Source organism: Acinonyx jubatus, chromosome D1 (assembly GCF_027475565.1).
Source record: "Acinonyx jubatus isolate Ajub_Pintada_27869175 chromosome D1, VMU_Ajub_asm_v1.0, whole genome shotgun sequence".
Lineage (NCBI taxonomy): Eukaryota > Metazoa > Chordata > Mammalia > Carnivora > Felidae > Acinonyx > Acinonyx jubatus.
The window spans coordinates 7,131,534-7,157,651 of NC_069390.1; the positions used below are offsets into that span (position 1 = coordinate 7,131,534).

A 26,118-nucleotide genomic window follows, 5' to 3' on the forward strand; every position below is an offset into this window, starting at 1 on the left:
TCACCCAGAGGATCAATAAAGGCTAGCTGAAAATGGCGCTCATGCCCAGAATTTTGATCACATCTCTCAGGCTGACAGTCTAATCAAAAGAGGGGAATCGTGGGGCACTTGGGTGGCTCAGTTCTTCAGCATCTGACTTTGGCTCAGGCCACAATCTCACGGTTGGTGAGTTCAAGTCCCACATCAGGTGAGCTCAAACCCTGCTTTTCTCTCTCTTTCGCTCTCTCTCTAAAAAAAAAAAAAAAAAAAAAAAAAAAAGATGGGGGGGTGGGGAGAATCGTTAAAAAAAAAAACCAAACAGGCCAAAATAGAGTCATTTGTGCTAAGCCTTACACCAACAAGCCAAGACTTAACCTAATTGCAGTTTTAGCCTTTCCCAGGAGTGGAATTTTAAACCAATCAGTCTAGAATTTCCTGATCAACACTAGTGAGGTCATCTGCTTGATAGACCCCCTGTCCTTCCCCCAAAGGAAGGTGGCCTTGCCTGAAATAATTTTTGGACGCTTAACCGACTGAGCCGCCTGGGGGCCTTGGCCAGTTAAGTGTCGACTTCAGCCCAGGTCATGATCTCACCATCCGTGGGTTCGATCCCCGCATTGGGCTCTGTGCTGACAGCTCAGAGCCTGGACCCTGCTTCAGATTCTGTGTCTCCCTCTCTCTCTCTCTGCCCCTCCGCTGCTCGTACTGTCTCTCAAAAATAAATAAATGTTAAAACAATTAAAGAAAAAAAAAATATGACCTAACTCTGTCTTCAAGGAGCCACTAAGATACGTACGGAATGGATCCATTACAACACAGTAGGGAGAATGTGAGGAGGGAATCATGGGAGCCCAGAGGCAGGCAGGGGAGGTCAGGGAGTGCTGCCTGGAGGAGATGACTCCCAAGGTGAATCTTAAAGTATGATCAGGCACAGAAACCTTCCACCTTTCAAATTTACTGAGCTGTTGAGGGCTGTGGGTTGAGAAGAACTCAAATAGGAAAGCCCACGTGGAGGATCGTTGAATGAGAGGTTCACTCTCTATGGGAGGGACTGAGGAGTCGGTACCTCGAGGCTGATACCTTGGGACAGCTTTTTGGATTCTCATTCAAGCTCCCTTCCAAGGGCTAAGCTGCTGAAAGATGGCCTTGGCAAAATGGCAGGTTGCAGTGGTTCCTGCCCACACTGTGATACTCTTACTTTTCCCCCCAGATTGTGCTTTTCCCTGGGCTTAAGGGGATGGGACACTGATCTCGTCGATTCCCTGGCCGCTCCAGGAAGAAGGGATTAGACAAGGAAGTTTGCCTAAGACTACGAAATGAGCCAGGACTTGAATCCCTGGTGTAAATCTAATCTGAATTCCAGTGAAGGTCAAGGTCAGGGAGGCAGGCACAAGGTCAGAGGGATGCCGTCCCACACCAGGGATTTGTCTCTCTGCAAGACTTGTGGAGGAGCAAACCACATCCCATTTCTGCAAGGTGGTGCTGCGAGGAATGCAGCTGAGGGCTAGAGGTCTCTCCGTCTCCTAAGTTTGGTTTCACCGCTTATTCACCCACTGCTTATTAAGCACGTAAAGCACGTACCACGTGCAAGTACTACATTGGTTAGTTGAGAAGGTAAGTCACAGACACAGGGGAAGAGAGCTTTAATTGCATATGCGGCCAGAAAGAGGAAAGGCCCCATGAGTGGAGCAGAATGGGTTCTCAAGAACAAGCCGGGTGGGGCTGTTCCAGGGACAACCAGGGGCAGAAGTGTCAGCCACCCTAACGCTGCCAAGATGGTGTTTTGAGGCGGGATAAGAATGAACAGAGGTCTTAAGGGGGTGGATTCAAGGACGGAAGGGAAAACAGCTCCTCCTCTGGTGCCTGGGCATATTTCTCTTGACTTTCTGCATGTTTGGGATGCCAGTTGGCTGCTGCTGGTCGGTTTTCTTCCAGTCGCCACAGCTCTGGTTTGTAGGCAGCTCTTTGGCACGGACTCGCCGGGCCACCACGGTCCTTGGCCAACCTCACCCCGATCGTTGTCAGGAAAAGCCCCAGCGGTGTCGAAACACCAAAGAAGGTGCGGCCAGCAAGCTCCAGGCTCTTGGCAGCTTAGATGGTTTCTTTGAGGGGAGAAGCTCCCAGCTGCCGGAGAGAAATTTCTTCCGTCTTCTCTTCTGCATCCTCCTTGCGAAGACCTTGTCGGACTCTGTTGAAATGAAAAGGCAAATGGAAAAATGAGACGGAGAGGCAGAAAAGAAGGGGTGAGAAGCAGACGGTGTGTGCACAGCATTCGTGGGTGTGTTTGTGCTACGTGCAAGGTATGCGTCGCTGCTGTCCCCAGGAAGGTGGGGGCCGCAGCAGCCCTCCCTCTAGTTCTCACGGGGCACCTCAGGGAAAGAGCACAAGGTCAAAGAGTTTTCCAGTGAGGACGTGCCAAGGTCACCCAACTGGTGAATGGGGCACGAGGCTCAACGAACTTGCAGGTGCCGGGCTTGGCTCCCTGCGGACCAGGCGCTCCGGCAGAGACCCTGGGGGAGTGGGCACTACCAAGGCCCTTCTCCCCCAACCCAGGTAGAGAGTCAGCCAGCCCTGGAGGCAGGGAGGAGAGTGAGGGGAGGGGAGATGGCAGGGAGGTCACCAGGAAAGCCTCCAAGTCCGAGAGCTGCCCCTTGAGGCTTTCTGCTTGACTGGCTGAAGTTTTGCCCTTTTCTCTTTTATCCGTGTTTCTTTGAAAGGATCTGTGTCTGGGGCGCCTGGGTGGCTCCGTCGGTTACGTGTCCGACTTTGGTTCAGGTCATGATCTCACGGCTCGTGAGTTCGAGCCCCGTGTCTGGCTCTGGGCTGACAGCTGGGAGCCTGGAGCCCACTCTGGATTCTCTGTCTCCCTCTCTCTCTGCCCCTTCCCTGCTCATGCTTTCTCTCTCTCTCTCTCTCTCTCTCTCTCTCTCTCTCAAAAGAAATATGAAAAAAAATGTTTTATCAGTGTTTTTATCCTTACCTTGTAACTCTTTTATTTCTAATCTCTTAGTTCAATCGTTTAAGCCATTTTTGCGTGTGATTATTGCTTCGATAATCACAAAGAAACACTTTTCTTCTCGCTTTGCTGTCCTCCATGTGTCTTTTCTGCACTTGAAGCCTTTCCTGACTCTGCCCCTTCGGTCCATCCAGCTTATCTGTTGTATCTGTTGTGTGCCTGCGGGGGCTGACGGACGGCCCTTATGTCCCGCCTGCCAGTTTCTCCCCAGTTCTGGCGACAGATTCCCCATCCCTTTCAAAGATAATTCCGAAAAACCCAGAGGCACACATTCTCCAGATCCAACTGCTACAATGGTTAGGCTTGCTCAATATCACTTTTAAAAGTCATCTTATGAGCAAAGATGACCAGAGGCAGCCTGCTGTGTGACCTGAAGTCCATGGTCTTCTTTCTTTTTTTAATGTCTGAAATACAATACAGTCAGCGTTAAAAACATGCCGGGGTCAGCCATGCAACTGGTGTTCACCATGGAGGAGAGGGCGGCAGGAGGTCCCAGCTAACCAATGGCCTGGGCTTTGGCCTTGGTGGAGCGCCAGACCTCTTGCTGCAAGGCTGAGAGCCCATCCCCCACCCCTCCCCTCTCTAAGCTCCCAGTACCAGTGGGAGAAGCTCCATGGAAGGTCACTGATTGGATCCTTGGTACTTTGTCCGGGCCCTGCTGCCTCTCATCTGGGTCTTTCCAAGATCATGGCAGGCTTTAAGGAGCGTCAGACCCTTCCCTAGCTTCTAGGCCCCCAGAGGGGCTACCCTGTGTCTGGGAAATGACTTAACTGAATGCTTATAAATGCTTTCCTTGTGTGCCTCTCCCCCTTAATTACCAAAGAAAACCTGCTCAATATAGACAATTTGAAGATAATTTTTATGTTGAAAAAATTTGTTTAAGTTTTATTTATTTAAGTAGTCTCTGCACTCAACTTGGGGCTCAAACTCAGTCCCCCAAGACTGAGTCGCATGCTTTTCTGACTGAGCCAACCAGACACCTGGAGATAATTTTTAAAATGTAAACCAGCTAGGAAAAAAAATTAAACGTCACTCATACTTTGAGGCAACCACTGTCACCATTTCAACCTATTTCTTTCTCTCTTTTGAGCCCCTATTTCTTTTTTGTTGTTGTTTTGTTTCTTTTTTGTTGTTTAGTTTTGTTTATTTATTTAAGTCATCTCCACACCCAGCGTGGGGCTCAAACTCATGACCTTGAGATCAAGAGTCACATGCTCTACCGACTGAGCCAGCCAGGCACCCCTCGAGTCTCTATTTCCGGACATAATTAAGAAACTATCATAATTATTTTAATATACTATTTAACCGTATATTGTAAATATTCCCATGCCCTTAAAAACTCTTCATCAACATAACTTTTAATTATTGCACAATATGTCATAATCTATTTAAATTGTTGGAGATCTGGAGAGTTGACATGTTTTTCCTGATACATCAAGCATGGTGATGAATAGCCTTGTAAATAAACATTTAAGTCACATACAATGGCCACATTTCAGCTTATTTCCTCAGGGCAGAATCCTGGAAATGTCATTGCTGCTTAGAAGAATATGAAAAATTTTCCATCTCATGAACAGCAATGCCAAAGAAACTTCCAGAAAAGTTGCAGGACTTTCCTCCTTCCTGTCCCTACATCTTAATTGACTACTACTATGTTTCCATTTTTTTTTTTTTCCTTATTGGGTATTTTAAAATGACCTCTCCCCTGTTTTAATTTGCATTTCTTTCATTATGACTGACCTCAATACCTCTCTTCTGTTTATTTTCGATCAGCATTTCCTTCTTTGTGAATGTGATAGTCTTACTTAAAAGGGTTTTTTGAACAGGGTTATGAGTCAACTGTTCCCTTGCTATGTCGCCTCAAAAATCTGGGGCATAAGTCCAACTGGGTCACAGAGGTTGACCCAACCCCACACCAGGCATTTAGGCCATTCTGAAGAAACACTATCTATCTAGTCTTGTGATTCATGAAGGATCTGGCAACTTACATAGAAATAATTTATTTACAAGTGGGTTTTCGTCAGCCTGTGAAGCGGAGGAAGTTCCCTTCCATCGTTACTCCGGGAACCAGCATTAGAAGGTATGTTACAGGGAATCCCTCTCAGCTTGCGGCCATCTTGGAGATGGGTAACTTGAACCTTGGACAAGCCATTTTCTTCTCTTAATCCTCGACACCCAGGGCCTGTGACCAGCACTCGTAATTAGTTGATGAGATTAGAAATTGAGGAAAACGAAATTGGCTGAGGAGTTCTTGAATTCTTATTGTCTCAAATATCAAAAACTCCACTCGACTGACTCGTGAGAGAGGCTCTCTCTTGTCTCTGGTTCCCCAGCATCACTATTTCCTACCAAACTAGAACAAGGTGAGTCGTTTCTGTCTCATATTTGGTTGGAAGGGAATTGCCAAGAAGAGCTCCTTACAGGTTCCTGAAGAAGCCCATGGACCAGAACACTCGGGAACCTTGCAGAGACATACTGGATGTGGATGTAATTATAAGCCCCTCAGAGGTTCTAAAAATCTTAACTACAAGGAGTCCTACGGCTGACGGAACAGGCTATCATTGTCTATGAATCTTCGAGGGGGAGATATTGCCCCCAGGGGGCAACAAGTGGTTCTTGGTACAGAGGAGGGGACAAAAAATCTGAGATATTACAATGGCTTGTGGTCTTCCAAAGGGTCACGGTTCGTGAATAGATACACAGTATATCTGTGGCATTAAAATGTTATTGGGAGGGAGGGGGTGTGATTAGGGAAAAAAATGTATATACAAAAAGGTCTCTGCAGTGGGGGTGGGGGTGATAATGTAGAAAGGTCTAAATTCCTAAACCCAAGGCCCCATTTAGGCTGAGATTTACTAATGCAAAGGAGACAGAAAGGGTTTTTAAAAATCAGATCACATCAATCCCTTCCTCCAAGTCCTGCGGTCGTTTCTCTACTGATTTAAAAGCCTAAATTCTCAGTCATCTCTAGGGCTGCCCCTGCCCCTCTCCAGGCTGGCCTTTCAGGTTCATCACTCAGCTCCTCCCAGCTCTCTGGGACTTCAAGGGGCTTTCACTGGGTGTTCCCTTTTTCAGGAACACACGCCTTCCCTTCTCAGCCTGGCTCATTCCGTCTCTCTCAAGTCTAGGGGCATCCCCAACCACTCAATTATTCTCTCTTTAAAAAAAAAATTTTTTTTTAACATTTATGTTATTTTTGAGACAGAGAGACAGAGCGTGAGCGGGGGAGGGGCAGAGAGCGAGGGAGACACAGAATCCGAAGCAGGCTCCAGGCTCTGAGCTGTCAGCACAGAGCCCAACGCGGCGCTTGAACCCACAAACTGATCATGACCTGGGCCGAAATCGACACTTGACCGACTGAGCCACCACCCAGGCGCCCCTCGATTATTCTCTCTTAATTACATATTTATTTTTGTGTATTTGTTCTCTATGTGCCTCTCTTAACTCTGTAACCTCCAAGAGGGCAGGGATCACATCTTTTTTGTTCGCTCTACACCGACACTGAGCACTGTGTCTGGCACATAGTAGGAACTCAGTGAATAATAATTTAATACATAGATCAGATGTCAAAAAGCCTAAATTAAACACCAGCTCAAATCTTTGACCTCCAGAACTCTCCAGATCTCCCTGTGTCCTCTACTCTTCTTGGCTCACTTATGGCAGGGCTCCATCTGGACGTGCCCTTGCTTGGTGCCTACTCGAAAGCAGGCTTTGTTGCCCCAGATCTGGCTGTTTCCTCCTTAGTAAGTCACAGGCTTCAATTTTGTGTGCAAAAGTTCATATGAAATGCAAATAGACTTTGAGTGCAGCTAGTCTGCCTTTTGGCATGGTTACACTCGCTCAAGGGAAGGATAGAGGGATGTGAGGTTGGAGGAGTGGGGAGGCCGAGGGGATTGTCCTTTATCTATTTAGGAGAACAACAACCTGTGCCATCGAGAATATATGGAAAACTTTTTTCCCTTCCCCTCCTGAACAATTCAGTCTTCAAGCCATTATGTGGGAAGGGAGTTAAATATGAGAAGGGAGAAACTGGCGGTGGGGGGTGTCAGATTGAGGTTGGAGGTAACGGTGTGAGCTCATCATTTTCAGTATGATCTCTGGATATAGAAAAACAGATATACAGGTGTGTGATCTATATGTATATTCATATATTCGCCGCTTCTGTTCCCTGAGAGGGCTTGAGAGTAGAAAACCCCCAATAACGGTGAGCCCCTCTCACCTGGATCTTGCCTTCTAAATACCATTCTCTATTAAATGAGCCAGGACGCTCAGAGAAATGGCCGCTCCCAGGACAGCTACAGGGAACTGATGAGCCTAGAATATCTGGTTGTGCCAGAAAACAGGGACGTGCTTAAAGAATTTTAAGGGGGGGCACCTGGGTGGCGCAGTCGGTTAGGCGTCCGACTTCAGCCAGGTCACGATCTCGCGGTCCGGGAGTTCGAGCCCCGCGTCGGGCTCTGGGCTGATGGCTCAGAGCCTGGAGCCTGTTTCCGATTCTGTGTCTCCCTCTCTCTCTGCCCCTCCCCCGTTCATGCTCTGTCTCTCTCTGTCCCAAAAATAAATAAACGTTGAAAAAAAAAATTTAAAAAAAAAAAAGAATTTTAAGGGAACACAGAAGTCAAAGGGGTCCTACTGGTCAAATTTGGAACAAATTGAGCAAAGTAAATAGGGTATAGGGGCCCCTGGCTGGCTCAGTCGGTTAAGCATCCGACTTCGGCTCAGGTCATGATCTCGCCGTTCGTGGGTTCGAGCCCCACATTGGGTTCTGTGCTGATAGCTCAGAGACTGGAGCCTGCTTCAGATTCTGTCTCCCTCTCTCTCTGTCCGTCCCCCACCTCAGCTTTGTCTCTTTCTCTCTCTCTCAAAAATAAATAAATGTTAAAAAAAAAAAAAAAAAAAAGAAGTCCAGAGTCGGACACTTAACTGACTGAGCCACCCAGGTGCCCCGAGAACATCCTTGTTCTAAGGAAATACACACGCGAGTCTTTGGAAGAGATGTCTCAATGACTTTCTCTCCTGTGATTTGGACAAAAAGTTCCTCGTCTAGCAAAGCAACATTGGTTGAGCTTAAGAGAGCTCCCTGCCTTTTTGGAGGTCACTTAGTTTTCCACACTCCTGGCAGGACCAGCTAGGTCAGATCCAGTCAGCAAATTGTTGTGGGAAAAATGGCCTTGTTATCAACTTTTATAAAAATTAAAATTATTTTTAGTAGATGGCCTCCATTATTTTTTAGTTGTTGGTTCATATCTATAACAACCTACGGTAGTTTTAGAATAAATGTTCCTGGCAGGATCAAAGGAAGCGGTGTTACCCCAGCTAGGATTTCATTTGGCATTGGTGGGATTTCTCTATAGCCAGGGAAGGCAAAATGTGATCTTAAACATGGCCGGGATCAGAACCATCGCAGTAACATCAGGGGAGGGCACTTCTCTGGCTGCATTTTCATGTACTTGGGTCCCTCAGGCAACATCTCAGAACACCCGCAAACAGGCTCTGGCTTGGGTTCCCGACAAATATTTACCCAGCATCTGGGGCGTCTGGACCTATATCTGTAGTGTGGGTGGGAATTAAACAGGTAGAGAGCATGGGGAGGAACGTTCCAGACAGAGAGAACAGCCTCGGTGGCGTCAGGGGCCAGATCCTGGGAGCCTTGTAAGAGGTCAGATTTTTTTTTTTTTTTAAGATTTCAGATTTTTAAAAAATGTTTTTATTATTTATTTTTGAGAGCGAGAGAGCTCCAGTGGGAGAGGGGCAGAGAGAGGGGGGGACAGAGGGTCCAAAGCGGGCTCCGTGCTAACAGCAGCCAGCCTGATATGTGGCTTGAACCCACAAAGCATGAGATCATGACCTGAGCCAAAGTCGGACCCTCAACCAACTGGGCCACCCAGGTACCCTGAGATTTCAGATTTTACCTTTAATGTAAAAAGGTGCCAGTGAAGGGTTCCAAGGAGGAATGGTGTGTTTCTTTACATGGCAAGCCTTTTGCACTAGTTGCCGTATGAAGAATAAAGTGGAGGGGCACCTGGGTGGCTCAGTTGGTTAAGCGTCTGACTCTTGGTTTCGGCTCAGGTCATGATCTCACGGTTTCGTAGATTTGAGCCCCTTGTGGGGCCCTGCACTGACAGCACAGAGCCTGCTTGGGATTCTCTCTCTCTCTCTCTCTCTCTCTCTCTCTCCCTCTCTCTCTACCTTGCTCATGCTGTCTCTGTCTCTCTCAAAATAAGCTTAAAAAAAAAAAATAAAGTGGAAGGGACAGGGGAGGCTATGAGGCTTGTATAGTTATCTAGACCAGGAGGGGGATGGTCACAGGGGTGACAGAGATGGACAGGTTCTAAAGACATTTTGGAGGCAGAATTGCAGGACTTGCCAAAGCATATGTCCTTGTCCTTGATCTATGTGAGTCCAGCCCTAGGCCATGGCTCAGGTTAGATGTAGGATGCTCATGGGGGATTATTATTATTTTTTTTAATGTTTATTTATTTTTGAGAATGAGAGACACAGAGTGGGAGCGGGAGAAGGTCAGAGAGAGACGGAGACACAGAATCCGAAGCAGCCTCCAGGCTCTGAGCTGTCAGCACAGAGCCTGATGTGGGGCTCAAACTCACGGACCGCGAGATCATGACCTGAGCCGAAGTCGGAGGCTTAACCGACTGAGCCACCCAGGTGCCCCCACCCTGGCACTTTTAGAAACATCGTCAAAGACATTGTCACCTTACTCGGTGACCTCTCTAAGGAGATCATTAGAGACATTTCATCTGGTGCCAACTGTTGAGAAAAGTTTCACTTTCCCCAGAGAACTGGTATCACTTTGTCTCTCTGACAGTAGGACAAAAGTCATTAACGGGCTCTCCCTTTCTGTTGCCAGGAATCTCTGAGCCAAATTTGAAGGCCACCACGGCAGCCACACGGGCCTGTCTTTGAGTCAGGATGTGATACCTCCCCTCCCCACAAACTGCCATCCCTGCTTCTCCGCCCCGCTTTACTTCAGCTCACGTGCCTGCTTTGCCTGGTCCACGGTTTATTCTGGGCTCTGTTTTGACACTGGTTGCCGGCTCTGTCCTTGTTGGACGCTAAGCCGAGATCCCAGACACAAGCGTAGGCGCGGCCTCCACGAGTCTCCCAGTACGGCCCCACTCGCCATGACATCGTAGCAGCCGCAGGAGGACACTCGTTGCCCCGGGTTGTGTCACGGGGGACCTGGGCCTGTCTGGCCACCGTGCCCAGAGGCTCCTCACCTCCTCTCCATGGCCTCGATGGTCTCCACCAGGGGCGCGTTGCGGGTCTCAGCCAGGAAGCAGACAGCCAGGCCGGCCAGGATCGAGGTGGCCCCGAAGCCCAAGGGAGGCAGGATGGTGCTGAACTCCCCAAGCGTGGTGACCAGGGGTGCAGTCAGACCCCCAAAGCGGGCACTGACCGAAGCAAAGCCCATCCCCATCTGCCTAGAAAGTGTGGACGGTCAGTGGCCATGGCCCAGACCTCCCAGAGGGCTGGGAGTGCCAGGGCCTAGGTGCCAGGGGGCCGAGCAGAGAGGAGAGGGGGTCCTGCTTCAGCAAGCCCAGCAGGTGTCGACCTGGAGCTCCCGGGCCTTCCAGGTTGGGGCAGGTGCTGCTCGGCTTCTCCCCACGCACCCACCTGATCTCTGTGGGGTACAGCTCGCCCGTGAACAGGTACACACAGATGAAGGAACTGGCCAGGCAGCCTTTGCCGAGTGCCGCCTGGGCCACGCGCAAGGCCTGCATGTCTGTAGAGGGGGGAGGCAGAGCAGAGGGTTGGGGGTGCTCGGAGCCCCAGACGGGATCAGGGAGGCAGAGGGGTAGTGGTGGGAGCAGGGCGCTCAGGAGGGGCTGGGGCATGGAGAGGAGGCAGAGGGTGAGGCTTGGAGCCTGGAAAGGGGGGAGGGAGGCCGGGAAGGTGAGGGATGGCTCACCTTCTGGCACAAACATGTTCGCGATCACCATGAGCCCCGCCAGGAGGAGGAAGGAAGCCACTGTGGCCCGGCGGCCCACGTAAATCATGGTGGTGGTGGCTACCAGCATGGCCGGGATGTCTATGACCCCAAACAGGACCTGGACCAGGTATACGCTGAGTCCAAACTTCTGCAGGTCTATGGCCAGCCCGTAGTAAGCCAGGGAGTTGGAGAACCTGGAAGAGGCAGCAGAATGGTCCTGCTCCAGCCCGGGGTTCACTGTTCTGGCCCCGGGGGGACAGCACACGGGATGAAAGACACAGGACTCCTCTCTCGGGGGGAATATCACCCGACTTCCCATTCCCCGCCACCAAATCCAAGTCTCTGACTTGAGTCTTAGAGCCCTGGTCCCTCCCCCCATTTGCCTGCCCAGCCACCTGCTCCCCCAAGCCCGTGGGTTCTGGAATGTGAGTGTTCTCCCCTGTCCCCTCCACCTCCAGCCCTCAGTGGCTGATCTGAGCTTCACGTCTAAGAGCTGGAGGGAGAAAACGAGAGCCTTCCAACAAGGCAAAGACTCCACGGGACCCCCACCGCGTCTCCCAGCGTTTACTGAGAAATCGGCACCTGAAGATGGGCTGCTTCCGGCAAGGGGGTTTACGGCCAATCTGACAACAAAGGGGGGTAGAGTTCCCACACCCGGTGGGGGGGGGAGAGGGGGGGGGTCTCCGCGGAAATTTACGACATCCCTGAGGCACTGTCTCAAAGAGACATTTGTACATACATGTGCAGAGCCGCGTTATTCACAACAGCCGAAAGGCAGAAGCAATCCAACTGTCCATCAACAGATGAGTTGAGACACCAGCGTGTGGTGTATGAGGCCAATTACTCAGCCTTAAAAAGGCAGAAATTCTGGCACGCCCTGGGTGGCTGCTTCGGTGACGCGTCTGACTCTTGCTTTCGGCTCAGGTCATGACCCCAGGGTCGTGGGATCGCGCCCCGCATCAGGCTCTACACTGAACATGGACCCTGCTTCAGATTCTCTCCCTTTCTCTCTCTCTCTCTCTCTCTCTCTCTCTCTCCCCCCCACCCACTGTGCCTCTCTCCCCCACTTGCGCACTCTCTCTCTCACAAAAAATAAAAAGGGAGTAAATTCTGACACGTGCTCCAACATGGATGAAGCTTGAGGTGAAATAAAAACAGTCACAAAAAGATAAATACCGTACGTTTCCGCTTCCCCGAGGTCCCCCAGGGAGACAAAAGTAGAGACAGAAAGGAGAATGGCGGTTGCCAGGGGCCGGGTGGACAGAGAACGAGCACTTGTTTAATGGGTTAAAACAGAGTTTCAGTGTTGCAAGGTGAGGAGGGTTCTGGAACACAGCAATGCTGAACTGCACACCCACAAAGGGCCAACATGCTGAATTTCGCTACGTGTATTTTACCACACTTACGAAAGGCGAAACAAAACAAGGTCCAGAGGAAGGGGGCTTGGGGTTGACGACCCCCATGAAGCCCTGTGGGTCGGCCTGGTTTTGCTTCCGGCGGACCACATGCTGATGCGGCCTCAGGAGCGTATGGGGAGGGGAGGTGGGAAAACAGAATCCGGCTCTCCTCAAGCGGGCCTGGCATCTGCCCCCTTCCCCCGACGGAGAAACGCCTACCATCCCTCCCACCCACCCCGGCCACAGGCGTCAGGGGAGGTGGAGAAAAAGCAAAGACGCTTCTGGAAAGGTGACACAGTAATTCTTGTTGGGCAGGTCTGAGGGAGTCCACGGGAAATCCGGGTCTGATTTCTCCTCCCAGGTGGAGCTGAGAGGCAAGGCCGCCAACATATTATTTTGAACACTCTGGAAAGCAAACAAACCCAGGATAAAACACCCTGTGGCTCTTAATACTGAGGGGAAGGCAGCGTGATGTAGGCTTTGTTTGCTATGCTTTATGATTTATTTATTTGTTTATTTATTTTTTTAACGTTTATTCATTTTTGAGAGACAGAACAGAGCGTGAGCGGGGGTGGGACAGAGAGAGAAGGAGACAGAATCCAAAGCAGGCTCTGGGCTCTGAGCTGTCAGCACAGAGCCCGACGCGGGGCTCGAACTCACTGACCATGAGATCATGACCTGAGCCGAAGTCGGACACTTAACCGACTGGGCCACCCAGGCGTCCCTGTTTGCTTTAGCGTAGATACTTTGACCTTGGAAAGACCAATTCTGCCTCATCAGTCTCCTTACCTGCCTGGACATCAGAGGCATTGCTCAGACCCCTTCTCGATGTCCTTCTGTCCCCACCCCGTCCTCCGCCGACCCTTCCCTTTTGGTGGGCTCCTCTTGCCTCGGCTTCCCGGACGCTGAGCCCTCATGCTCTCCCTCCCCCTCTGTCTGGTATTTCTCTGTCTTCTTCCCCCTTCCTCGTTCTCTCCGGTGTACATGTTCCTGCCTTTCTTCCTTCGCAGCATGGAAATAAATGTTCCGCCACGTCCGGGCACACTGCCATGAACAAGATGGACGCGGCCTGCCCTCCCGGGACTTCCGGTCTGGTGGGGAGACAGGCATTCTGGGAAGGAAACCGCGCTCCTCTCCCCATCGTGGAAACAGCTTTGTCACGTTATCCAAACACAACACAATTATCCTTCGTGTTTCCCTGCCTTGCCGTCTCCTGAGCGGACACTGGGGCTCCCTTCCTAGTAAGGCCTCCAGAGCCCCTGGCCTCCTTTCTGGCATGGTTTTGGCAGGAATGTGGGGCAACCTGGACCCCAAGGACAGCAGGGAAGGGCTCAGATGAGGACAAAGACTCTCATGGAAAAAGCCCTGGACTCTCACTTTCCACCCCTCTCCTCATCTCCCCTCCTCTGCCCAGGGGTCTACTGCAAGGCCATACCCCTCCCCCATGGCATTTCGGAAAGGCTGTCGTATTTCAGGGAGGGGTCATGGATGGAGCCTGGCTGTCTAGCAGCTTTTATTTTTTGTTTTTAAGTTTATTTATTTGGAGAGAAAGAGCGGGAGAGGGGCAGAGAGAGAGAGAGAATCCCAAGCAGGCTCCGCGCTGTCAGTGCGGAGCCCGATGCGGGGCGCGAACTCACACACTGTGAGATCACGATCTGAACTGAAATAAAGAGTCGGACGCATAACCGGCTGAGTCGCCCAGGAGCCCCCATCTAGCAGCTCAGTATCTCTGTCCCCCTCCAACCAAAACAGTTTGCTCTTTATCATGTGCCCTAATTTCATCTTGGGGTAAGAATGACTTTCCAAGGGTGGGGAAGACAAAGGCCTCATCCCTGCTCCCTTATGTGAAACCAGTCTAGAGTCCAACAACCCCAAATGATATTTTTCTCCTCGTGGCCCCTGCCACCACCACATCCTGTGTCATCAAAGATGGTGAACCTAGAAAACTCTTGACTGGGTCACATGAGGCTATGACGTCAACAGGAAGAGGAGGGGCCCAAAACAAAGACAGAATTCTTACTTGCCTCCTAGTCATCTTATCACTTAAGAAATGATGAGGGGTTTAGGAGTTCTGTGGGAGGAACTGGGGGCAGAAACCAATTTATACACTTTCTCTTATCTCATATCACGTAAGGTAACACTCACAGTCTCCTGGGATTAGGACAGGGAACGATACTACTCATCAGTTAACTATATACAGAGAGAACATACGATTAAATAAATATAAATACATATTTATATTCTGGGTAGAGTTTTTGTCGGATGTTGGTTTTTTTTTTTACATTTTGGAAAAAGTTTATATTCACAGAAACTTTGAAAAGTTAGATTAGATGCCTTTGGGGGGGGTCGTTATTCAGCCCCCCACAAGTAGTATATTCATACAGTGGAATGTTACACAAGGAAAATAACTAAGTTATATCCTGCAACCTGGAGGTGCCTCACAAACATGATCTTGAACAAGAGAAACTCATTGCAAAAGAGTACACGCTGGGGGCGTCTGGGTGGCTCAGTCGGTTACGCATCTGACTTTGGCTCAGGTCATGATCTCACAGTTTGTGAGTTCAAGCCCCGCGTTGGGCTGTGTGCTGACAGCTCGGAGCCTGGAGCCTGCTTCGGATTCTGTGTCTCCCTCTCTCTGCCCCTCCCCTGCTTGTGCACACGCTCTCTCAAAAATAAAGAAATCAACATTAAAAGAGAGAGAGAGAGAGAGAGACCAAAAGAGACTCTTAACAATAGAGAACAAACTGAGGGTTGATGGAGGGAGGTGGGTGGGGGATGGGCTAGATAGGTGATGGGCATTAAGGAGGCCACTTGTTATGATGAGCACTGGGTATTGTATGTAAGTAATGAATCACCAAATTCTACCTCGGAAACCAATATTGCGCTGTATGTGAACTAACTAGAATTTAAGTAAAAATTTACAAAAAGTATTGCAAAGCTGCTATGTGCCATGAGCTGGATTCATACAACACTGTACAAATATTTACATACGTGATTAAGTTATTAAAAGTAAGCAGCACGGGTGCCTGGGTGGCTCAGTTAAGCATCCGACTTCAGCTCAGGTCACGATCTCACATTTAGTGGGTTCAAGCCCCGCGTCGGGCTCTGTGCTGACGACTCGGAGCCTGGAGCCTGCTTCTGATTCTGTGTCTCCTCTCTCTCTGCCCCCTCCCCCTCTCATGCTCTCTCTCTCTCTCTCTCTCTCGAAAGTAAATAAAACATCTTAAAATTTTTTTTTAAATTCTAATCTTCACAAGCAACCTATGTGGTAGGTACTTTTATGACATCAATGTTACATATGGGGAAACTGAGGCACAGAGAGGCTAAGTAACTCACCCAAGATCACACAGACAGTAAGTGGCAAGAGTTGAGATTCTAATCCAAGCGATCGGGTTCCAAGTCCCGCCTCTTTTGTTTTTGTTTTATTTTTTTAATCGAAGTACAGTTGAGTCCTGCCTCTTAACCAACACACTGTACTGCCTGTATGTTTCTGAGCTGTTTGAAAAGAAAATATTTTTCTCAATGAGTACGCCGTACTTTTTATCTAGGAAAAAAGCCAGTGAAGAAAGAGAAATGCAAGTTAACAGAAAGCATTTACAACAGAAGTTTGTGAAAGTCCATCAGTTCCCAGCACTTAACCTTCCTCCCGAACCTCCCCACCCGCTGACAGAAAAACCGTCTGGGCGGCCCAGTCACCAGCTGTCCAAGTTCCTCCCTTTTAACAGAAATGGGCCTTAGCTTATTCTTCCCAGAGGGATCCAAAAGGGGACTTTCAACCCTGAAACTTTTTGTTTCTTTGTTTTTTGGTTTTTTAAGACTCACACCCAGAGTGGAGTCCCACGTGGGACTTGAACTCACGACCCTGAGATCAAGAGCTGGACGCTTAACTGACTGAGCCACCCAGGCACGCCCACGCTGGAATTTTTAATTTATGATGTTTCTTCCCAGTGGGAAGAAGACAGGAAAGTCGGAAGCTCGCAGGCCAGGAGAAAGCCTGGGTCAGCTGGGTGACCGCGGTAGGGCGTCCCTTCCCTGACTTGGGTTCCGAGGAGTTCTCTGGCTGCCCAGAGCCAGAACTGCCTAACGGGCAACACTGTTGGGGCAGAAGCCCTCTCAAGGTCCAGAGTGGTGGACCATTCCACATTTCCAATGCACAGCAGATACAGTTCCAGACTTAAATCAGAGAATAGACTCTACCTGAGCGCTTAAACCCCAGCCAGGTGTGGGGTTACGTATCCAAAAGTTGTGTTCTCTCTCTCACTCTTTTTTTTTAAACACTTATTTAGTTTTGGGAGAGCGCAAGCAGGGAAGGGGCAGAGAGAGGGGGACGGAGGATCCAAAGCGGGCTCTGTGCCGACAGGCTGACGGCAGCAAGCCTGATGCGGGGCTCGAACTCGTGAACCGCGAGATCGTGACCTGAGCTGAAGTCAGACGCTCAGCCGACTGAACCACCCAGGCGCCCCCAAACGTTTAGTGCTCAAAAGGACCTTAGGGGTAGGTATCTAAGTAGAAAATTGCGGCACCAGGAGGCTGGCTGGCTTGTTCAAGGTCACCCAGGGAGTCTGTCTTCTATCACTGCCTGGCTGGTTCCCACTAAACCCAAGGGCTGGGTCTGCTCCAGAGAACAGGTCATTCATAGCCTGTGTTCCCTACTTCACACTTACTATTATTCTGTCAAGTGAAATGACAATGGTCATTTTTAAAATCAGCTCATTATCTGAGGATTTGCCAGCTTCCAGTCTGTGCCAAGGGGAACGGATCGCTTTTGTATTTTTACCCATTAAAAGAAACTTTTTTTTAATGTTAATTCATTTTTGAGAGAGAGAGAGAGAGAGAGAGAGAGAAAGCACGAGCAGGGGAGAGGAAGAGAGAAAGGGAGACACAGAGTCTGAGGCTGGCTCCAGGCTCTGAGCTGGCAGCACAGAGCCCAATGTGGGGCTTGAACTCGTCAACCGCGAGATCATGACCTGAGCCAAAGTCAGACGCTTAACCGACGGAGCCACCAAGGCGTCCCTGTATTTTTATCCTTTTTACATCTTCAGGCCCATCTACACAGCTGCTGTGAATTTCTTCCTGCTCACGTGGCAAACTCCACAGCCATTTTGTGAAATCCCCCTAAATGCCATTTCCTGCATGAAGCACTCAGCATCCCCAGCCAAGAGAACTGTCATAAGGACGCTTGTCATACCTCATAGACATTATTGTTTCCCTGTCTGTCCCCTTCTGGACCCACAAGTGTTTTTCTAGAGTGGGACACTTCCCAGAATCTCCTGGAGAGCCCCAAGGGCATATCAGGATGGGACAAGGCGCATTTGGGAAAAGCTGTGTGGGTGATTTCAACAGGTAGCCCTCCACCAAGGTGAGACCCACTGCCCAGATTTGGGGTCCCTAGGTCAGCCCAGATGTCTCATCTATGACCACATGTCAGTGCCCAGCAGAGGGTCAGAGGACCCTAGAGAAAGAGTATGAAACAAGATTGAATTCACAAGGCTCACCTGCCTGTTACGTTAAGAGTATTTAAGAACAGACTTTGGAAGTGGGAATAAAAGGCATGTCCCGGCCTCAGGTCAAAGACTTGGGCTTGAGCACATCACCTACCAGACCACCATGAGACAGCACGTGATCTTTCGGATGGCCGGGGTTCGGAAGAGGTCCAAGACTGAGTTGGAGGGGCAGACACTTGCTATTTCACTCTGGATGTAGGAGCTCACCACCTGGGCAAGGAAAGGTTGATCAGCAGAAGGGAAGGATCTGGGATCCTATTTTCCTGCCAGAAGTCCCTTCATCTGTGGAGAGGAAGGTCAAGGTTGAGTTCTCTGGCAAGATGGCTGTTTCTAGTCTCCTCTCTGTCCTGAGACCAATGGCCCTCGACAGATTGTGTCCCGAGCTTTAGAATGAAACAGAGGCTCTCATGCGAGTTCCAAGACTCCTGAGCTGCCTGCTGCTTAGGCTGAAATAGCCACCTGTGGTTCAAGAGAGACCCTCATGCCTCACTTCTGGTAGAGGATCTGAGATTGGCTTGGCCAGTGGTCAGGGGTAGGGGTTTCACATGGTTCTGCCACTCGCCACCGTGTGTTCTTAGGCAAATGACGTGAGGCATTCAAACTTCAGTTTTCTTATCTGCTACAGTGACAATTAAATGAGATTATGGGGGCACCTGGGTGGTTCAGTGGGTTGAGTGTCAGACTCTTGATCAGGTCACGGTCAAAGGAGGGTGGCTCAAGCCTGCTGAAGATTCTCTCTCCCTCCCTCTGCCTCTTTCCCCCACTCGTGTGCTCTCTCTCTCTCAGATTAAATAGATAAATAAATAAATGAAATTATGTACCTTAGCATGGTGCCTAGCACGGGGCTCGATAAATGGTACTTAATTTATAATAACTGGTGACTGTCTTATAAATGGTAATTATCTTATGAGGGTATTTGTAATACATGGTACTTTTATTATTGATTCTTCGATAATTTCATTTTATGATTTCTATGTTAATGTTTTCATTTTATTTTGTTATTGTATTTAAGTTTCAGCCAGGCGTCGATGGGAATGGGGTCCCCCCGCCCCTCCATTGCATAGATGGATGGCCTGATCAACAAAGCAGTTAAATTATTTATCTCGGATCACACAGCCGTTCGATGGCAAATGTTTTGGCCAGACTGGAACTTATCCTACTCTGCTTATTCTGCCGTCTCTCCACCTGGATGGTGGACGAGTCCTGGGAAGCTACTAAATCTTGGTACATCTTGAGGCCGGCCACCAGCAAGATTAGAAATGGTTCCTACTCTTCCTTGCACCCTTGCTGCCCACCTCTTTGGTCAGCCTTTCCCCTTCCTCCATTCTCCCATTCATAACAGCCACCTTCCGAAGGTTCTCCACAGCTAGCTGGGACTTGCCATGGAGCAGAAGCCATCGGGATGACTCTGGCAGCCACCTGTGACCGCAAGAAGGACGAAGAATGGCAGCGTTGAGCAGAACCCAGTCTCCAGACCCAAGTACACCTTTGTTCCCCTTCCTTCGGACCCTGAAAGGTGACCTCTCCTGCTGCCTGCTGAATCCGGAAGACTGGGACATGCCAGCTTGCCTTTTTCAGCGCGCACCAGACAGGGAATCCCTGAAGGGCATCTAGTAACTTCCACACATCCAGTTTTGAATCTGGTTCTGACGCTGGTGTGTAGCTTAAACGAGGCACGGGCCCTCCCTGGGCTGTGCCTCGGTTCCCCACTGGTTGTGAGTTGCAAAGGAACTGATGAGGCAAAACCGCTGTAATATTCTGGAGCCCCACGCTAGTGTAAGGGATTTTATTGGAGCTTCCCGATAAGCCACGGGCCGTACCTGTGAGCCCATGGCCTCCACAGGCATCGACCCTCTTTCGTGGGTCACTGCATACCCCAGACTTGTCATCCGCCCCACGCCCCACGCCCCTCTCTGTCAGGACATACCAAGAATAGAGGAAGAAGATGAGGAAAGGAACAGAGACAGCAAACTGTAGCCACCGCCAGGGGCGGATCACGTATGCCACTCCGGCCAGGATGAGCTGACCCAAGGTAAAGGAGTACCCCAGCAAGACCCCCGCCACGGTCCGGCCCCGGGTGGGCATCCACTCCACGACTGCAGAGAAAAGCAGGACAGGATCAGTGGGACTCATAGCCCACGGGGTTGTCTCACTCTGTGGACACCTGAAAATGTTCCCGAGATCTGCTGAGACACAGGGAGCACCAAAGAATCAGACATAACCAATAAAACCACAAGGATGTTAGGAAAAATCACGGCAGATTGTATTTTTTCTTCAATCCTAGAGTCAGGAAAAGCTTTTCTAAGAAAGTCACAAAACCCAGAAGCAACCAAAGGGAAGGTCAACAAAACTTGACTCTATAAACACAGGAACGTCTGAATATAAACAAACACAAACAAACACCATGAGCCAGGTCACAAGGTCAGCAAACACAAGCAAAGGAACAAAAAATTTGCAACTCAAATTACAGATAGAGGGTGAATTTCCCTAACATTGGGCCGGTTCCTACAAATCAATAGGAAACGGAAGAAAAGGCAAAACAAACGAACAAAAAACAGGCAAAAGATGTAGATGGTTGGTAGGAAAGGAAATAGAATGGCTCTTAATTACATGATTGTTTTGTAAACAGCAGAACTTGGGAACAACCTACAAGCCCATCTATGGGGGACTGGTTGAATCATGCACGCTCGTAGAAGGCAACCACAACAGATTAACGAGGACACGTCTTCCCCGTGAGCAGCCAGCTCCTGTGTCCATCGTGTGTCCAGGCCATCAGCAAATCCTGTTGCTTCCACGGGCAGAATCTAGCAGAACCCCTCCTGCTTCCTCCTGCTACGCCCTGGCCCAAGCCCGTCTGCAGCCTGCTGACCGGCACGGGAGCCCCGGAACTGGCCCCCACGGGGATCCTGGCAAATGCTAAGCCAGATCCTCTCCGCAGCTCGGGATCCTCGAGTGGCCCCCGTCTTGCTCAGAGTCAAAGCCAAAGTCTTGTAAATGGCCACAGGGCCTAAGGGTCTGTCCCCCAACTCCCTGACCTCATCCATCACCACTCCCCTGCCCCCTCCCCACCCCGTGCTCTGCTCCAGCCACAAGGACCCCCTCCTCTGGAAACCACTAGAAACACACACCCCTCGGGGTCTTTGCCCGGAATGCCTTTCCCCCCAGATAGCGGCAGATGCCCTCCCTCCCTCCTGCGAGCTTTACTCAGTGACCCCTCTCAGTGAGGACTTTCCCTGGCCACTGCCCCCTCCCTCTGCCCCCCACCCCAAGCTTATTTCCTTTGTGGGCTTTAATTTTCTCCTGTAGCACTTATCACTTTCCAACATACTATATAATCTACTTATTTGTGTTTCTATCTTTCTTCCTGCACAAGAGCACGGGCTCCACGGGAGCAGAGATCTGCCTTGTTCGTTGCTTAGAGGAGCTCAGGTACACAGCGGTGCATGTATGTGTGTGGGGAGGGGTGTGTGTATATGGGTGCATGTGTATGTAGGGGTGTGTGTGTGTCATAGAGGCGATTCTAGCATGAGATGGGCCATGCATGTCCATTCCTGCCTTCAGATCCCACGGGCTGTGGCTTGACACCCCATCCCGAAGGCTGAGACGAGTGGGCTGGGATTTGCTGGGATCCTGAGTGAGCTCGTGCAAACTTCGATGTCCTGATTCAGGGAGGGGGGCTGTCAGGTGCGCCGGCCTGGCACCTCCCGGTTCTCCAGCCCCAAGATCTCCCCCACCCCTGAAACGAAAGATCCATTCCGTCTTTGGCAGCCATCTGGATCCCTCAGACCCTCCCTGAGCCTGTCCCGGGAGCAAACTAAGTCATCAGCAAACGCAGGTGGCTAGCCTGCATCCACCGTGGGTTTCCTGCTGCCTGACAGTGCACCGGGCCAGAGCCACCGGGAGCTGCCTGAAACCAGCCTGGAGTGAGGACGTACCCTGTTACTTAGGCCTGGGTGGGGGGGCGGAGAACGTTCCCACTTGGCTTCCAGGGCGTAAGGTCTCCACCATGGCGCTGTGGCGTCATCACCTTTGCGGCCTGGGTGAATCCTGCCCCTTTGGAGCCACATAAGCCCCGCAGCCTTGGGGGCCACTGTATCTCACCTCCCTCCTGGGTCCCCGCCCTGAGCCCACAACGAGTCTGGCATACAGTAGGCACTTACTAAGTGGTTATCGTTGACTTATTCACACAGGAAATAATTCAACCCTCTCAGCATACAGGTGGGCAAATCGAAACCCAGGGTCCACAGCTCACTGCTGCCAGGGCCATGGTTGAGAGCCCAGGTCACCCGAGAACCCCGGGCTGGGAGTTCTGAGTGGAGGTTACTGGGTGAGACTCCCAACACAACACAACAGGAAAGACTGCACTAAGAGGGCGGCCATCCCCCCTTCCACGAGCCCCCCTCCCCGCCAGGCCCCTCCTCGGCCGGACTCACCCAGGGAGAGGGAGTTGAGGATGATGCCGGAGAAGGTCATGCCCATCAGGAACCGGAAGACACAGTAGGCACCGAAGGAACCGAAGTATGCCGTGGCGGCCCCCGAAACTGCCAGCTGCAGGTAGGACCAGACCAGGGGGCCCTTGCGGCCCAGCCTGAGCCAGGCGCCGGGCACGAGGTTAGGGTCGGAGGTGGCGGCAGCAGGGAGGGCAAGAGGAAGTGCCCCCCAGGCCCCTCCCTCATAACAGAACATCCGCTGGGCCCCAGGCCCTGGAGGCAGAGGTTGGTCAGGGAGGGAGAAGCATGGTGTGGAAGAAAACTGAAGACGCAGAGATGTATTTCCTCTTTGGCCCCTTCACCCGAGGAGTATCTCTCTCTGCCCCCCCCCCCCACCTCCTAATCTTCAGGCTTAGGGAAAGGCAGGGATTCTGCCAAGGTCCAGAGGCAGGCGCAGCAGGTGGGGAGAGGGTCCCCTGCGCGAACTTCTGGCTGGCTGGAGGCCTCACCCCGGAACTCACGGGCCACTGGGAGCAGGACCCCCCGGGGTCAACTCTTCACGGAAACTGGTCGTGTTGGGGAGGCCAGGGTGGGTTGGGGCCTTGTCACACCACAAAGGGGTCAAAGGTCAGGGTTCAGGGTAGCAGGGTTATCCCAGTCTGGTTCTGACACTGCCCCGTTTGTTCAGTGAGGGTCCAGGGCCAGAGTTTTCTAGCTGGGCTGGGAGGGCCGCAGGCCATCAAGGGGGCGGCAACATTTCTTCTCCACACACCCCATGATACACTCACTCATTCAGTCATTCATTCTTTTTGTGGGGGAGGGGGAGAGAGAGAGGGCGGGGGGGAGGGGCAGAGCGAGAGGAAGACACAGACTCCCGAAGCAGGCTCCAGGCTCCGAGCCGTCAGCACAGAGCCCGACGCGGGGCTTGAACCCACAGACCGCGAGATCATGACCCAAGCTGAAGTCGGACGCTTAACCGACTGAGCCACGAACGCGCCCCGGGGAGGGCTCTCTCTAATGGAATATGCAGAGGCCTCGAAGTGAAGACAAAGCCGGTCACAGAAGCATGCGTGGGGTGGGCCAGCATTTGTATAATGAAGGTGGGACACAGCAGGTGCCCACGTGTCAATGTTGGCTTGGACTGCATAAAGTCATAAACTATCGCTGGTAGGATGCACAGAAACCAGGCTGCCCTCTAGAAGTTACTGGACGGCGGGGCAGGAGTGGGAAAGGGACACGTCCCTGCATGCTCTCTCCTACCTTCTGGAATTTTGAATTCCATTCCGTGTGAATGTGTTATGTATACACAAATAAGCCTCAGTAAAGGAACGTTAGGGGCGCCTGGGTGGCTCAGTCGGTTAAGCATCCGACTTCAGCTCCAGGTCAAGGTCTCACGGTTCGTGGGTTCAAGCCCCACGTCGGGCTCCGTGCTGACAGCTCGGAGCCTGGAGCCTGCTTCGGACTCTGTGTCTCTCTCTGCCCCTCCTCCACTCGTGCCCGGCCTCTCACTCAAAAATAAATAAACATTAAGAACTATTTTTTAAAAATACAGAAAAAAGAAAAATTAACAAAGAGGCTCAGGTGGCTGGGACCCTCCTCCCTAAAGGCTCACCTGTCCGCGAGGCCACCAAACACGATGGCGCCCACCAGCACGCCGGCCATGTAGATGGACTGAGCGAGGTCGCGGAGGGGGCGGGCCTCACACACCAGATCCCACTGCAGGGGAGAGAGGGACGCTCCAGCCTCGGCCTCGGGCAGCAGCCCCCTACCCCGCCCCCGGCCCCCGCTGACCTCCATCACGATAGTAGACGGGAAAACGCTGCGGTCATAGACCCAGCCGTCCCTGCAGCCCTCCATGGCCGCCCCGCGGACAGACGTGTTGGGGCTCAGGAGGGCCCACTGAGGCTCCTTGAAGCGCCGGCATGGCTCGGGGTCCCCCAGGCGGTCCAGGGGTACGACGGCCCTGAGCCAGGCCCCCGAGTCGTTGGTGGCGGCCGCAGTGTGGTTGGCGGGGCCTTGGCAATGGTGGCGAGGCACGGCAGCCGTGAAGTTCTGCAGGAAGTTGTGACAGGCCAGCAGGCTGCAGGGCAGCAGCAGCAGGCCCGTGTAGACGAGCTGGAAGCGACCCACTCCGCCTAGGCGGTCCAGCAGGTCTGTGAAGGCCATGGCCGCGGGCCTGGCCTACGGCCCAGCCTGCCGGGGCCTTATGTAAAGGACGGGGCCCTGGGAGGTGGAGGAACAGGCCCGGGGTCAGGACCGCAGATGCCCCGTGTCTGGCAGGTCGGAGGGATCCAATTACACCTCACAGGAGGCCTCGAGTGTCCCCAGGACTGCAGGCCCCCTGCCCCCCAGCCCTTTGTCCTCGTTTCTCTTAATCTCACTTCCCAGTTCGAAGACCAGGGGTCCCAGGGCACCACCTCACAGCGCACTGCCCACCACTCAGGTCTGCAGGCCCAGCCACCGGTCCCCTGCCTTCGCCAGGAGGACCCCAGCAGTAAATGTGGCACCATCACCACGCTCCCCTTTATTCTGGAGGCCTTCGTGAGGCATCCTCAAGAACCCGATTCCAGCCTCGGCACATGGGATCCAGTCCCTGTCCCCCAACCCTCAAGAAGTCAGGGGCTGGCTGCACAGGAGAGCCTGAGGTGGGGGGCCGGGGGAGAAGTCCTTTAAAAATGCTCATACAGGGCAGGGGTGCCTGCGTGGCTCAGTTGGTTAAGTGTCCAACTTCGGCTCAGGTCATGATCTCGTGGTTGGTGAGTTCGAGCCCCGCATCCGATTGAGCATGGAAGCACAGAGCCCGCTTCAGATCCTTTGTCCCCACCTCTCTCTGCCCCTCCCCAGCTCATGCTCTCTCTCTCTCTCTCTCTCTCTCAAAAATAAAAATTGAAAAAAGAAAAAAAAGTTTGAAAATGCTCAAACAAGGCAGCCAAGGGGAAGCCCTGATCTCCCTGCCTCCGCCCCAGGCACTCAGCCCCAGGGTGGGGGTTCGTGAGGGGTTAGGGCCGCCAGATCATCCAGACTCTTAGCATTCCAACCGTCTCATCAGACAAAACCCAATACAGAGAACTAAGAGGGCGGGGCCCAGTGCACCTGCCCTCCCAGCCCTCCACCTGGCCCTCTCCCAAACCAGCCCGGGCTCCCAGGAAGTGATGGCCACTCCTCTTACAGACAGGACGCCAAGGCCCAGGACCTGGTCTAGGACTCCCAAGGACAACACACAGGCTCAGGACAGTGGGTCCGGGCCCTGTGCCAGCCTGTGGCAAGCAGTGTCCCAAAAGTCTGCACTTGGGGCTCCACCTGGGGCTCTGAGGGCAGCTCCCACCTCCGACCCAGGCTCTGTCAGCCTCTGCCCTGCAGATGCTATCCTAGTTTGTGGCTTACCCCTGGTCCCCCCCCCCCCCCTTCCCACTCTGTCTCCTCTTCCACCCTCACTGCAACCCACCCCTATCTATGGGAAGAAAAGCCAGGACCCCAGAGGGGCTGGGGCGGCTTACATAAGCTGCAGGTGTCTAGGTGAAGGAGGCTCTTGTACGCTGGGAGCTTCCTGGGAGGTCAGGTTTGTGCTCAGCGGGAATCTGGGTGTCAGCCAGAGCCTCACAGGCTGGAGTATACAGGGAGGGCAGGGACCGGGCTGTGAGGAGGGCACAGAGGATCAGCAGAGTCACATGGGACCTCAGCAGTCTGGCCCCGTCCCTGCAGCTGGGGCCCCATCCCCCCCAACGTCCTAGATACCCCGTACTCGGGCAGGGGTGCGAGCCCCCAGGGTACTGGGGAAGGAGGGAGCGGGCGGGCAGGGGTGGTGTGAGGTCCCGGGCTGTCCCTGAAGGTCAAGGCTTGCTGA

General features: G+C 52.0%; 1 protein-coding gene across 2 annotated transcripts; it reads right to left on the reverse strand.

The window, feature by feature from the left end:
- Positions 1–1,607: 1,607 nt before the first annotated feature.
- Positions 1,608–25,657, reverse strand: LOC106971146 (solute carrier family 22 member 20). Of its 2 annotated transcripts, XM_027045467.2 has the most exons (10): positions 24,066–25,657; positions 23,887–23,990; positions 22,278–22,432; positions 19,772–19,940; positions 19,140–19,263; positions 17,939–18,054; positions 10,923–11,137; positions 10,628–10,736; positions 10,231–10,434; positions 1,608–2,167 (listed from the first exon to the last, which is right to left on the reverse strand). In XM_027045467.2, exons 1-10 carry the CDS (start codon positions 24,438–24,440, stop codon positions 2,071–2,073), a joined length of 1,668 nt encoding a protein of 555 aa, XP_026901268.1. In that variant the 5' UTR covers positions 24,441–25,657; the 3' UTR covers positions 1,608–2,070. The 2 variants fall into 2 exon arrangements, with proteins under 2 accessions (XP_026901268.1, XP_026901270.1); XM_027045469.2 differs by lacking the exon at positions 1,608–2,167 and having other exon boundaries at positions 10,246–10,430.
- Between the last annotated feature and the right edge of the window lie 461 nt (positions 25,658–26,118).